Source organism: Pelecanus crispus, chromosome 9 (genome assembly GCF_030463565.1).
Source record: "Pelecanus crispus isolate bPelCri1 chromosome 9, bPelCri1.pri, whole genome shotgun sequence".
NCBI classification, from domain to species: Eukaryota; Metazoa; Chordata; class Aves; order Pelecaniformes; family Pelecanidae; genus Pelecanus; species Pelecanus crispus.
The window spans coordinates 30468514-30483173 of record NC_134651.1 but is presented as its reverse complement, the minus strand read 5'-3'; the positions used below and the strand labels follow the sequence as shown (position 1 = coordinate 30483173).

The window sequence follows — 14660 nt, the reverse complement described above, 5'->3', positions numbered from 1 at the left end:
GCTGGGGGGGCTGCGGCGGCCTCCTGCCGCCAGGCGGCGCTGCTGCCCGCCGGTGGTGCGCGCGTGCGCGGGGCGCGGGGGCGGAGTCGCCCCTGGGCCTGGCCGCGTCGGGGCGCGCGGGGCGGGGCGGGCCGCAGCGGTGCCTCGCGGCCGCCCCGCCTCTCTTGCTGCCTGCGCCGGGGCAGGCCTGAGGCTGCCAGGCCCAGAAGCGGTGGCGGGAGGGGCGGGTTTGCCCCCGCCCGAGGGGTGCGTGAGGCTGCCGTGTCCCAGCTGGGGTTTGGCGGGTGGCTGGTCACAGCAGAAGGGAGAGCTGTCTGAGGCGCTATGCGACGCGTATCCCCTGCCTCCGGGGCGTCGCCTGGCCGGGGGGTGTCGCACGTAGAGGGGCCTGTTCCCAGCTCCTCATAAACTGGGAGAGCGGCTGAGTTGCTTTCTCTGGGAGAGGAACCCCCAGAGCCGGGGCAGCGAGGAGGGGAGCTTGCACGTGAGCTAGGCCTCTGCTTTCCAGGGTGATCATGGGGATTTCCTCTGCGGTCTCCCGCTGCTCTGTGTGGAGTCGCTGGACTCAGCCAAGATGGCTGACAAGCTTCCACAGGAGGATCTTGGCACAGCAGAGTGCGACTTCTGCCCCGGGGACGCTTCAGCAGAGGAAGCTGTCAGGTGCACTCACGAGTGTGGTTTCCATGGTTTCCATGCCGTGGGGTGTGAGGCCTCAGGGCAGGAGAGCGCTCCATGCAGCCTCCTCCAGCTTCCAGGAGGTCATGCTGACTAGTGAGCGTTACAGAGTGCAGCGGCTGCCCTTCTCCCGTGTGTCTGACAGCGATGTGGCTTTCTTTGAGCACGTAATGCCAGGTAGAGTCATCACAAATCCAGAGGAATTGAAACCATTTAATGTGGACTGGCTTAAATCAGTCCGAGGTAAGTGAGCTTGTTTATTTTTCAGTTTTGGTAAAGTCTCCTCTCTGCTTCCATTAAGGTACCAGAATGAAAAGTCTGCCAAAGAAAATCTCATCTCTGTTTATAGCAGACCACGTCTTTACAGGCCAGGCAAAATGAGTTTTCCTCACAGAAAGCATTCCTGTGAGAATTACCTAATTTCTGGTAATCTTTCAGGCTTTCATAAAAAAAAAAAAAAAAAAATCTAAGTCCTGTTAACTTAATAACTTTTTCCTGAAACAAATCGGATCATTTAGCAGTTTCTGAAGTTTTGGCTGAACCTCAGAAAACAAGTGTTGCGAATTTTCTGTTACTTTTGTCAAAGATTTCATGAGAATATAAAACATTTCCCGTTGTTCCCCCTGGCAGCTGAGTCTACGTATACAGACAAAGCTTTTACGGTGCTTTAAGGGAAAGCCTGCTATTGAAAATGTTTATTTTAGAAGTGGTTAAAATTACTCTGCCTCACAGTGAAGGGAGCATTGTTATTTCAGACATCATGCTTTACCACCTTTTTCTTTGTGACTTCCGTAGAGCCCACAACTTGCCTTGAGAGTCCCTTGCTTTCATTGCAGGCTGTAGCAAGCTGATGTTGAAGCCGCAGACAACAGCAGAGGTGTCTCAAGCTCTCAGGTAGTGTGCACCTTTTCTGCTGGACTTTGTGATGAGGAAACTTGTGTTTAGCGTGAGAGGGTCCAACAGGTGAAGGGGAACTTCTAGATGTTCAGGCACTAATTGATCAACTGTTGGAATTGGTGAAGTTGTTTTCTTCTTGACTGCGTGTCTTGTGGTTGAGCTCTGGTGACTTCAGCTCTCCCTTCTGCTCCTTATGTCCCCACTGCCCTTGGACTGGCCCACTTTCTTGACGTACCTTTTGTTCCAACTGCTCCCAGGACAGGAGACGCTGCGTGCTGTTTCTAGTCTGGGGGTATGCATGTGCTGGTGGGTAGGCAGCGTCACTCATCTAAAAAAATTACAGGTTCCTAATTAGGAACGTTTTCACATAGGGAGCTGAAAGTTTTCAAGGCAGAAAGGGGCTTGAACCTATGCCTTGTATTTCCCAGGCCCAGTGCTCTCCCTGGCCCTCAACTTTTCTGGGGTGATAGTGTCCTGTCAGTATTGGGCAGAAACAAAGGCCAAATTTTCACTTGCTTTACAAAATAAAATTCATCTTTCCTGGCCAGATGTCTTTGCAAAGGCTGAGTGGGCAGCAGCAGACTTCTCAAATCGATGTTGATGGTTTTGAGTAGAAGGGTCTTAAGAGTGCTTAGTGTGGAGGAGACAAATGGCAGGGAGAGATTAGCAAGTGGATTCAGTATTGATGACTTGTTTTGTCCACTAAATCAGTAAGAACACTTTCCTGGTTTGCTGGCATGAGCACAGTTCCAGTTGGGCATCAGTATGCAGGATTGTTGTTTGACTGAAGAGCTAAAAGCTGCATGAACCTGCTCCTAGCTCTGTTAAAACATATGTAGAGCACAGTAAAGTCAGGCTTCTGAAGTACCTGCTGGTGCAGTGCAGCTTTGTACCATCCGTTGTGCAAGAACTTCTGTAAGTTTGGAGAGGATGTGACAGGTGGTGCTTTGCAGGGATATGGCAGGCTGGAAGGTGAAGCAGCTGAGGCATAGATGCACATGTTTCATTGCCTACAGGGCATTAATTTCTTGAGGGGAGGAGGAGGGCAGTGATGTCTTAAACCACTGCCAGAGGTCATCTGTCAGAGCCCGCTGAGGAAGTCAAGTTGTTAACAGAGACTGCTACACAAATAGCTTAACTGTAAACAGAGTGAGCTGTGATTTCCAGTCAGATGTTGGGTGGCAGATCTGCAGATAGGCACGGGGGTAATCCCAACTGTTTATTCCTTTGCTCAGTGCTGGGTGAGTTGAGTGAGGAGTTGTGCTTGCTCACTTTTGCAGTGAAACTGTCCCTTTGTGTCAATTTAATCTTTAAGCTAAATGCTGCTTAATTTTAAGGAGCGTTGAGCACTTGCGCAACAGTAGACATTTGTGAGGAAGTGAAATTCTTCTGATAGTCTGGGTTATGGCCTTAAAATGCGTAAGATTTCAGAAACATTTTTCCTTCCAGGTACTGCTACGAGAGGAACCTGGCAGTGAACCCACAGGGGGGTAACACAGGCCTTGTTGGGGGCAGCGTTCCTGTCTTTGATGAGATCATTCTTTCCACTGTTCTCATGAACCAGATCATCAGCTTTGACGAGGTGTCTGGTAAATATCGTAGAGACGTGAGGCACTGAAACGAGTCCCAAGCCCTCAACCAGCCATTTTTCTAGGAGATGATAACTGCAGGATCAGCAAGGTTCATCCCAGCAGCATCATAAGGGGTGTCACAGGTTTGTTTCATCCAGGCTCCTGCTGCTAATGTAATGCTTAGGTTATAACAGTAGCAGATGTAAAACTACATCCGGTGGTAGAAAGAAGAAAAAGAGAAGAGAAACATGGACATCCTGTTACCTCTTTATAAATCTAGATGAGAAACCCAGCAGGTGGAGCAGAATGACAGTGTTGAAGAAGGCTCGTGGTAACTACACTAGCAGAGGGAAGGGAGGGATGGGGAAAACTTACAGGTTGTTTGGATTTGGAGAGTTACGAACCAGGCTGGTTTGAGTATTTCAGTATTTCGGGGGGGGGGGGGGGGGGGGGCAGAGAGAACAACAGGCAATTGTGTTTTACCAGTCCAGAGTTGTGGATGACCAGATGTTAAGGCAATGGCAAAGCTCTCCTCGGCTTGAGGAGGGGTTGGACAATGTCCTGTAGCATGGATGGACTTCTCTTCCATTTAAATTGAACCCCAGAAAGTTTTGGAAAAAAAGGTGGTTGCCTCTGCTTGTACTAATCCTGCCTCTTTAGGAAGCACCTTCTTCTTGGGCATCAGCTTGTAGCAGGACATTTATGTTTCAGGAATCCTTGTGTGCCAAGCTGGCTGCATCTTAGAGCAACTCAACGAGTACTTGGAGGAACAGGGATTTATCATGCCACTTGATTTGGGAGCGAAAGGTAGCTGTCACATCGGTGGTAATGTGGCCACAAATGCTGGAGGCTTACGGCTTTTGAGATATGGCTCTCTCCGAGGGACAGTGCTAGGACTGGAAGTGGTAAGGCGAGTACCTGGCAGTTCCCTTCTGTGTTTGAACCTCTACTTCTTACCTCATTCGCTGCTATTCTAGTTGTTAGCTATCCCTTATGCAGACAAGTTCCTCTCCAGGCTTCCACTCTTTAACTTTTCTTTGTATGGCTCTTTTGAGAAAGGGCAGCAAGTGTCTTCATGTGTGTAGCATGTTACTGCTACCACAGTTTCCAGCTTCCACCTCTGTCCTTACTGATGGAAGTGATGTTAGGTGGTTTTCTAATCTGGAGAAGAAGGTAGGGAGAGATTTGGTGATCCCAAGTTACCTGCATGAGGATGGTTCCTCTGTGGAGCTGTGGGTCTCTGGAATGCTCTGCTAAATCCATCCTGTGGCAATCTTCTAGTGGCTGCTTACTCCACTTTTAATATAGCTGTCTGCTTTGGGTTTGTTTGGCTGCTGGCTTTCTCCTAGAGTCATTCCTGTGCCTCAGCCTGCTTCTGCCGTACATGGCTGCTTCTGTGTGTAAAGGCTGGGATTAGTGGTTCTAAAAAAAATGTGGAGGTTGGGAGCAGAGAGCTAATAAAAAATAAATTGGGTAGGTAACAAAAGCCTGGTTTGGTTTTATTGTGTAGGCCCAGAAAGGAAAGCTTTTGTCTCTCAGGATAGTTCCTCTAGCATCAAAACAGCCTTTAATAACATGTTTTAGCAACATTGAGCCTAGATTTAAGGCTCAAGTGGTGGAGAGCTTACTTCATTCTGGTTAACTATGTTCACTGTTTCAAATAGTGTTCCTTGTTTCTCTTGAATAGTGGGAGCTAGGGCTGCAAAGAATGACTGATCTTGTCCACCACTGGTAAGAAAAGCAGAGCAAACTTGATCTTCTGTTGTTACTTGTCCTGCTGGAACATGTGCAAACAGCACCGTGAAATAAGCAGAAAAGTTTAGGGGAAGGCTCAGGTAGGATGTAGAAGGAGGAAGAACTGGGAATGGAGGAACAGTGATGAGACTGTGGCAATGGGCTGCAGCTAGTGTCCACTGTTCAAGGCAAGTGGCAGCTTTTCATCAGCTTGGTAGTAGACAAGCTTATGACCGCAGATTTCTGCCTAGGTACTTTGGGTCTCCATACTCCCACAGGTGCTGGCTGATGGCTCAGCTCTGGACTGCTTGGCTTCTCTGCGCAAAGATAACACTGGCTATGATTTGAAGCAGCTTTTCATCGGATCCGAGGGGACCTTGGGAGTTATCACTGCTGTCTCCGTACTCTGTCCTCAGAAACCTAAGGCCGTGAATCTGGCATTCCTAGGTAGGAGCCGATACTAATAATTGCACACCTGAATTCAGAGGCTGGGAAGGGAATAGGAATGGAGAGAAGAAAACACTGATTAGCCTGTTGAGCTAGACTACCAGCATCAGCTTGTTTCTGAGAAATAGTATGGTGCTGTATGTTAAAATACCTGTGCAGATATGTTATCTCTGCAGGTATTTTACATTTACACCACAAAGGCTGATTGCTCTGCAAGGGAACGGAAGCCAGGAGATTAGCACGATAAAGAGGCAGGCAGGACAGTGTCCTCACTGACAAGGGCCCGGTCTGACAGTACCCGAGCAAGGTGAGCAGGGCAAGTCTGCTGATGGTAGGCAGAGGCAGCCGCGATCCAGCAGTCACCAGGTGAGTCCATAGTGACAAGGCAAGGCTGGGAAGTCAAGTCTGCAGGTCAGGGTCTGGATCAGCACGGTACGTGGCCAGGCACAGATGCTTAAAATCTACTTCTGCTTTTTAACAGAGCTGTTTGTGGGGAGCCTTCACCAAGACTGTTTTTTTTTTTCTCAAAAACCTCTAAAGCCGGTAGGGACTTCTCAAACAGCTTGCTTGTATCAGCTGTGGCTTTGAGAGCAGAGCTAAACTCCTAGGAGAGGATGAGTAGACTCCAAGTGCTGACAGACCTGTGGAATATGTGCAGTGGACCCCAAAATTTGCCTGGACTCTCACAGTGGCCGTTAAATTTCTCTTGGGTTACCTTCTTGCTGATGCTGAGAACTGAGGGTGGGGTAGACATTTTGGTATAAACTGTCTTAGAGTATTCAAGAGGTCCTTGCCACAGCAAAGACTAATTGCTATGTCCTCCTGCTGTTCTGCTCTGAAACCTTTCCCAGCTCAAACCATTACAGGAACTGCTGATCTAAACCCACGCAAAGTAGCAGTTTACATTTCCTAGAGATGGGAAAGATGACTTGAAGCCTGATGGACTTTTTAACACTTTTTACAAGGTTTTGAGGGGCTGTTTTTTGTTCCTGATTCCTCTCTGTGTTCTGTCTGAAGGGTGTCAGAGTTTCACTAAGGTTCTGGAAACGTTTACAACCTGCAGAGCCATGCTGGGGGAGATCCTGTCTGCCTATGAGTTCATGGATGAGAAGTGCATGGAATTGGTTGAGAGGTATCTCAAGCTGTCCAGCCCAGTGACAGGTACCGGTGTCATTTGTGCTGTAGAAAGGGCATTGTACTGCTTGGGGATTTTTAGCCTAGTTTTACATACATATCTATATATGTATATATAGATATATATAAAAAAAAAATTCAATTCCAAACACATTTGGTGGAAATCTTTTAAAGATAAGACTTTCTACTTCTACTTGTTCCCACAAAACTGCTAGTTTTCTGAAAAGTGGTGGCTAGGTAAAGGGTGGAGCATGTAAGTGAAGTGCCCTACAGATAAAAGATTGCCACTTGAACTGCCCTTCTGCGTGGCACCAGAGAATCTGGGCAGTAGAGCAACCTCATGAGATGTGCCAAGCTTGGGAAAAGCTCCAGAACCTGCACTGAATTCCTGTGCATCTGCTTATTCTGCTCTCCCTCACTTTCAGGCAGCCCTTTTTATGTTTTAATTGAAACTTCGGGCTCCAACTCAACCCATGATGAAGAAAAATTGAATAACTTCCTAGAACAGGCCATGACTTCTGGTTTGGTCACTGATGGAACTGTGGCAACGGATGATAAGAAAATAAAGGCAAGTCATTGTTTCCTCTTGCACAAATCTCTTTGACATGATTCTCTACTTGGATTTGTATTTTTAATAGGGAAATGCTCAGACTGGTGTTTGGTATAAACGTCCCTGAGTGATCTGGTAGCTTATTTGGCATACTGAGTAAGAATGCTGAGAGATAATGCTTACCACTGCTGATTCTTCCCAGAAAGCCTGAGTATTTGGGGTTTCAGTGGATGTTTTCTCTTTTAAAAAGATCAGAATAATGAATTACATCTTTCAGTAGCTGCTGGGGTAGGACCCAAGCTGCCTGAAAACTATTGAAACCAGAAGCTGAGTTGTGAGCAAGGCCAGGAGTGAGCAAAGTCCTGTAGGCCAGCGTGACAGTGTGTTAGAGCTGGTGGTCCAGGGAACAAGATGGACACATAGTGTCTCAGTGGGGAGGAGAGTGATTTGTGTCTGCCCAGTGAACATGAGTCTTTTACACTGACCCATCTTTCTTCCAGTCCCAGTTCCCCAGCCAACCCTTGCAGTACTAAACTGGAGGAAGCACATCCCCACTTCTTGGGAAACCCAAAACAGCTTTGGAGAGAATGCCCATGCCTGTGTTCTTTCTATATGGGGTATTGTCAAGTGTCCTGGTTTTGGCTGGAATAGAGTTAATTTTCTTCCTAGTAGCAGGCATAGTGCTGTGGTTTTGGATTTAGTAGGAGAAGAATGTTGGTAACACACTGATGTTTTAGTTGTTGCTAAGTACTGCTTATGCAGTCCAGGACTTTTCAGCTTCCCATGCTCTGCCAGGTGCGCAAGAGACTGGAAGGGGGCACAGCCAGAATAGTTGATCCAAACTGCCCAAAGGGCTATTCCATGCCATATGGCATCATGGGCAGTATAGAAACTGGGGGGGGGGGGGGGGGGGGTTGACCGGAGAGCAGCGATCGCTACTTGGGAACTGTCTGGGTATCAGTCAGCGAGTGGTGAGCAATTGCATTGTGCATCACTTTCTTTGTATATTAATATTATTATTATCATTATTATATTGTTATTATGATTACTCTTTTACTTTATTTCAGTTATTAAACTGTTCTTATCTCAACCCAGGAGTGTTTCTCACTCTTACTCTTCCGAATCTCTCCCCCATCCCATTGGGGTAGGGGGAGTGAGCGAGCGGCTGCATGGTGCTTTAGTTGCTGGCTGGGGCTAAACAACGACATCAAGCTTAAAGAGTTGGTGTATCACTTTCCTGTATGATGCTGCCAAGAAAGCATTACTGCTAGCTTCCAAGAGGCAGAGGATATCGAGGGAAATCAGAAGTTGATGTTATATGCGAAGAATCAAGGCTCTTTTTCCCTCAATGCCACAAAGCATGGAACCCAAGAGGTACTTGGTTTATTTGGATTTCTTTGATCTTTGATTGATCAGATGCTGTGGAGCCTGCGGGAGAGGATCACAGAGGCCCTCACTCACGATGGCTATGTCTACAAATATGACATCTCTCTCCCTGTAGAAAAGCTGTATGATCTCGTGACTGACACAAGGGCTCGGCTGGGCCGGAGTGCCAAAAACGTAGTGGGCTATGGCCACTTGGGTAAGTGTATCTTCTTGCTCTGTACTTTCTATTTAAGTATGTAAGTTGTTTAATTGGACCATGAATTTGATTAATGTACTTAGACACATTTGGTAAATAAACAGTTTCTTGTTCAAAGTGATTAGTCGTATTGGAAATCAATTATGTCTGAGCCATTAACGCTCCAAAAGAGAGTGATAGAAGTAATGCACAGAAAGGCTGGTGCATTTGTCAGACTGTTTTGAAACTGATTTGATTTTACATACAGGTAAATTGGTAGCTTACCAGAGCTGTTCTGTTATTAAAAAAAAAAACAACCCAAAACAAAACCAAACCACCAAACCAAAAAAACCCGAAACCCAAAAAAACCCACCTCTCAGCATGCTTGATTTGAGATTATTTGAAAGACATGGAAAGACGAGTCTGCGTAACAAAGGCTGCCTCTGGTAGCTCTTGGTATTGAGGATTAAGCTGTGTACTGTGAGGGTTTGCAGGAAGAGGTTCCAGAGTGAGAATGAGTAAGTTGTATTTATCTTTGTGTGTTTTGTCTTCTGAATACCTGGCAACTGTGTGCTTAATCAAATACCATCACACGCAAGTGGCAAAAGGAGAAAATGTTCTGCTTGCTTTGTTTCTGTTGACACAGCACCAAAGTGCATTTAGAATGTTGCACAAACATAATAGGGAAAGTGATGAAGGGCCATATTAAAATCTAATGATCATTATGAAATAACATTGGGGAATTCTTTGGCATGCCATCTTGGTAGTGGGACAATAATTAATGCAGCACACTTTGAATTTTAAAATCACAAGAGTGGGAATTTGAAAGTAGCTTAACTCAGGACACTTCCTCAAAAATTGTACAGAAAACATGGAAAAACAAAGATCCTATTTTTAATTATTTGTACGGGGAGAGGCCTGATGTTTGCCGAAGGACAGTGAACTTGTCCTTTTTTGCACAGTTTGGAGACTAACAAAGGCACCATTGTTTGAGTACACGGAGGAGACAGTAATGAGTCTTCATTGCTGGAACACTGAGTTTTTCTTACAGACCCACCTCTGCAATATCTTCTTCTAGGAGATGGAAACTTGCACCTGAACGTCACGGCAGAGTCCTACAGCCATTCCCTGCTGGATGCCATTGAGCCATTTGTGTATGAGTGGACTGCAAGATATCATGGCAGTATCAGTGCAGAGCATGGACTGGGCTTCAAGAAAAAGCAGTTCATGCAGTACAGCAAACCCAGTGAGGCGGTCTTTCTAATGCAGCGTTTCAAAGCCATGTTAGACCCCAAAGGGATCCTCAATCCATACAAGATGCTGCCCTCCAGTTCCTGAGAGCAAAACGTACTGAGAAGCGAGCAGATACTGTCACGTGAGGATGGCATCTCTAGCTCAGTAACTGCACTTTAGCCATAAACAAACTGATGGATCAAGCAAGCACGTGGAATACTCCTTGTTTTATTTCCTTAGTGTGATGAAACAAGTAAAGGAATGTGATTCCTCTTTTCAGGGGTGCCTGCTCTTTCTGAAGAAGAGCACATTACTGGTTTTGACTGTGTGGGTTTCTTATTTAATCTGAACACTGAAACAAAGCATGCAGACATTGTGTGTGGATATTCCAGCTCTCTTTCCCCTTAGTTTGCTCTATTAGTGGAGTGACACCAGCCAGAGGAGGCATTTTCTCATTTGGGATGTGCAAGTGAAGCATCAGAGGCACAGGAAAAGAACCTGTGGATGCTGTACCACCATCTCCAAGTGAAAATGTTGTTGTTCCTCGCTTGTTTTGATCTAATACGCTTGTCCAAAAGCCCACAACAGCATCATGTTATGACCTCTTTAGCGATGCCACCTGCAGGCTGTCCCTAATAGGCATCAGTGTTATCCCATGTACAGCACACAGGTGCAGGTTTGCAGTCCTGGAAGGACTGGCCAGAGAAGAGAGGGTGCCTGGAGACCTAATTTCTGGGTAGCATTAATTGGAGGGAAAATGCCAGCAGCCAGGCTGAGTGAAGGAATCCCAGGATGTCTGTCTGGCAGGGTCAGGCTTTAGGCACGCCATTATTTCCTGCTTCCTTGTCTTTCAATCTGACCTTGACAACAAGTCATGATTTGCTCTCACAGAGGGCAAGAGCCATTATCCTCATGTTTACAGAGATAGGCAAAACCTGTATCCCTCCCAACCAGCAAACTAGATTAGGCTGGGTGGAGATAATGACGGTAATGTTAAAATTGCCCAGTTTTCTCTGCACTGTGCATGTAGTGTGTTAAGGCAAAAGAGATTTCGGTGCTTACCAGCACTAATTTATTTTCCCGAGGTGCCCCCTTACTCTGGCGGAGGTAGTTCTGAGACCCCCCGGCTGGTGGGCAGACTGGTGCCTGTATCCAGCACCCTGCTGGAGTTGGTGAGGGCACAGAATGCTTCAGGCAGCTATTACCCAAAAGCAGCTTAGAAGATCTGGCAATAGTCAGGAAAATAAAAGAGGAAAATAAAATCAGCCTGTCTGGCATTCAGGAGGGTCCCTGATTGCAAAAGATGCACAAAAAAAAATAGGCTTACTCAAGCAGGAGGGCGAGAGAAAGAAGATGGTGGTATAGGAAGGTTGTCAGAAGTCAGCGCAAGACCTAATGGAAGAAGAGGGTGATCTTATTTTTAAAGTAGGCTGACTTTACTCATGTTCTTTCTCTAATCACTTCTGCGTGCCCTGTCACAAGCATGTGTCACCTGTGCTGCATGTCCATATGGTCTGGCCAGGGACCAGGTCCTCCCACTTGTGGGAGGATAAGGGGTGTTTGGACATGTCTTTTTTACCTCTTAGGAGTCACTGATTATTATGGAACAAACCTTTTGACTCAGGATCTTGCTTGATCCTCCACAAATCCCGGGCACTATCTCTGTTTCCTCAGGTTGAGTATTTTTTTAGTAAAGATTTTAGTAGGGCTTTTCATACTGTCCCTCACAGCATCCTTCTGGACAAGTTGGCCAACTGTGAGATGAGTGGGTTCACAGTGTGCTGGGTGAAGAGCTGCCTGAAGGGCAGAGCTCAAAGTGTTGCAGGGCTACATCTGGCTGGTGACTGGTCACCAGCAGTGCTTCTCAGGGCTCAGTCCTAGGGCCAGTGCTGTTCAATATTTTTATCAATGATTTGGATGCAGGAGTTGAATGCACCATTAGCAAGTTTGCTCACAATACCAAACTGGTAGTGCTGTTGACTTTCTGGAGGGACAAGAGGCCTTGCAGAGGGATCTAGATAGATTGGAGCATTGGGCAATCATCAATGGTATGAAATTTAACAAGTCCAAGTGCTGGATTCTGTGACTGGGATGGAGTAACACTGGGCACAAGTATAAATTGGGAGAGGAGTGGCTGGAAAGCAGCCCTGTAGAAAGGGATCTGGGGGTGCTGGTCGACAGAGGCTCAATAGGAGCCAGCAGTGTGCCCTGGCAGCCAAGAGGGCAAACCACATCAAACACAGCATGACCAGCCAGTCAAGAGAGGGGATTATCCCACTGTATTCAGCACTGATGCAGCCTCACCCCCAAGTACTGTGTGCAGCTCTGGGCCCCACCACTTAAGAAGTACATTAAGGTACTCGAATGCATCCAAAGGAGGGCAACAAAGCTGATGATGGGGTTGGAAGGTATGTCCTACGAGGAGCAGCTGAGGAGTCTGGGTTTGTCTAGTTTGGAGAAAAGGAGACTGAGGGGTGACCTCATTACTCTCTACAGCTTCCTGAGGAGGGGACGTGGAGAAGGAGGTATACTGATCCCTTCTCCCTGGGATCCAGCGACAGGATACATGGGAATGGCTCAAAGTTGCACCAGGGGAGGTTCAGACTGGACATGAGGAAGCATTTCTTTACCAAGAGGGTGGTCAAACACTGGAACAGGCTTCCTAGAGAGGTAGTCAATGCCCCAAGCCTGTCAGTGTTTAAGAGGCATTTGGCCAATGCCCTTAATAATACACTTTAAATTTTGGTCAGCCCTGAAGTGAACAGGTCATCAGTTGGACTAGATGGTCGATGTAGGTCCCTCCCAACTGGACTATTCTATTCTAAGAAGGGGTTTTTTTGTTAGGGGTTTGTTTGGGGGGGGGGGGGGGTTGGGGTTTTTTTTGCTACAGTCTATCACTGTTTTGAGATGAGAGATTGTCCTTTACACTTTGGTGTACAAACCACATTGTCACCCTTCTGTTATCAGAAGGCAGGACAAGCCATCTGCTAGTGGGTCATCTTCTGGTCTACTCAGTTTGCTAGTCACATCCATATTTACCAATACACGTCACTCTCTTAACCTGGGCTCTGTTGTATCCAAATGAAGCAGGTGATTGTGAAAAGCCCAGGGATTTGCCAAAGGTAAATTGTGTCACAGTAATGTGACCACCTTCTACAACAAAATAACATTTTCTGTCAACGTGGGGAGAGCAGTGGATGTTGTTTACTGTCAGCAAAGTGTTCAGCACTGTTTTCCCACAGCCTTCTCCTGGACAAGCTGGCAAGGCACAGACCAGATGGGTGGTCTGCGAGATGGGTAGGAAATTGGCTCACAGGCTGCACTCAGAGGGTGGTGATCAATAGTTTCTACACAGGTCTACTGGTTTGGGAGGCCTCACCGGACTCCGTGAGACTAGGAAATGTGGTTGTCTTACCTAGTAGCTGTCTTCTCCATTAGCTGCTTTGCAGTGATTTCTGCTCTTCAACAGTGCAGTGAAATAGATGTTCCATCCAGAGCCTTTTTCTCAGAAGAAAATCATCCTACAGTCTTCCCCCCCACCCCCCCGGCCCTGTTTTTAACCAGAACACTTTCTCTGCAAGGCTGCAAGATGTTGAATTGCATTAAGGATGATGGCTTACGCTCAGCACCGTGTTGCAATAACATACGGAAAGTCCATGATGTTGTTAGAGAAGAAATTTACAGGATATGCTTTTTGCCAAGTTAAGCTGATGCAGCTCGTTCTTTCTGGACTAGGCTGTTTATATTCTCTGCCTTTTTCCGACTCCATTCTTTCTCTTTTTTTCCCCCAAACCACTGACCATAATTGTTTAAAATACAGGCTTTACATGTGAATCGTTCTTTTTGGGAAGCAGAACTTTCCATACCGCTTTTTTTCAGCTACATATGGAGAGAATGCTAGGGAGAGAGTCAGGGCTGACAGATAACCTAGTGCTGTGGCCAGGGAAATTCTGGCACAGCTACATTTAGCCATCTTCCTTACATATGAAGATCCTTAAGCTCAATGTAAGTTTACTGTTTCAGCTAAACAATAGAGCAATTACCCTGAGGGAATAGAAGGGAGGAGTTACCATAGGGTTATTTTATAGTATCTTTCTTAGACCTTAAACACCAGTGTTATCCTTTTCTTCCATGTTCTTAATGATGCTTTCAAATATTGGTTCGCTGCTGTATATAGGAGGGAGAGACAGGGTGGGTACATGTATGTGTGTGGGGGGGTATTTTTATAAAGAATCGTTGCGGTAGGAATTTCTTGTCCAAAATTTTATTTTTTCTGGGACAGACTTTAATATTAGAATGATGTGGATGTGGATGCTCAACACTTTGAAACAATGGCCTTCTGGCACAGTGAGGAAGCACGTGACTCTCTGTACTGGTTTTGGCTGGGATGGAGTTAATTTTCTTCATAGTAGCTGGTATGGCTCTGTGTTTTGGATCTGTGACCAGTGTTGATAGCACAGGGATGTTTTAGCTGTTGCTGAGCAGTGTTTGCACAGCTCCAAGGTCTTTTCTGCTTCTCACCCTGCCCCACCAGTGAGTAGGCTGGGGTTGTGCAAGAAGCTGGGAGGGGACGCAGCTGGGACAGCTGCCCCCAGCTGACCTAAGGGATATTCCACACCATATGATGCTGTGCTCAGCAATAAAAGATGGTGGAAGAAGGAGGAAGGGGGACGTTCCGTGTTATGGCGTCTGTCTTCCCAAGTCATTGTTACATGTGATGGAGCCCTGCTTTTCCGGGAATGGCTGAACACCTGCCTGCCAATGGGAAGTAGTGAATTAATTCCTTTTGCTTTGCTTGCATGCACAGCTTTTGCTTTACTTGTTAAACTGCCTTTATCTCACCCTGCAAGTTTTTGCA

The 14660-nt window shown here is 46.5% G+C and overlaps 1 protein-coding gene across 5 annotated transcripts; it reads left to right on the top strand.

Moving 5' to 3' along the window:
• The first annotated feature begins 690 nt into the window (after positions 1 to 690).
• D2HGDH (D-2-hydroxyglutarate dehydrogenase) lies at positions 691 to 10124 on the top strand. Of its 5 annotated transcripts, none has more exons than XM_009492130.2 (9): positions 691 to 918; positions 1512 to 1569; positions 3022 to 3161; positions 3855 to 4048; positions 5156 to 5324; positions 6342 to 6485; positions 6884 to 7026; positions 8425 to 8590; positions 9648 to 10124. In XM_009492130.2, exons 1-9 carry the CDS (start codon positions 693 to 695, stop codon positions 9905 to 9907), a joined length of 1500 nt encoding a protein of 499 aa, XP_009490405.2. In that variant the 5' UTR covers positions 691 to 692; the 3' UTR covers positions 9908 to 10124. The 5 variants fall into 5 exon arrangements, with proteins under 5 accessions (XP_009490405.2, XP_075573122.1, XP_075573125.1 ...); XM_075717007.1 differs by having other exon boundaries at positions 889 to 918; positions 1471 to 1569; XM_075717010.1 differs by lacking the exons at positions 691 to 918; positions 3022 to 3161 and having other exon boundaries at positions 1544 to 1569.
• The last annotated feature ends 4536 nt before the right edge of the window (positions 10125 to 14660 follow it).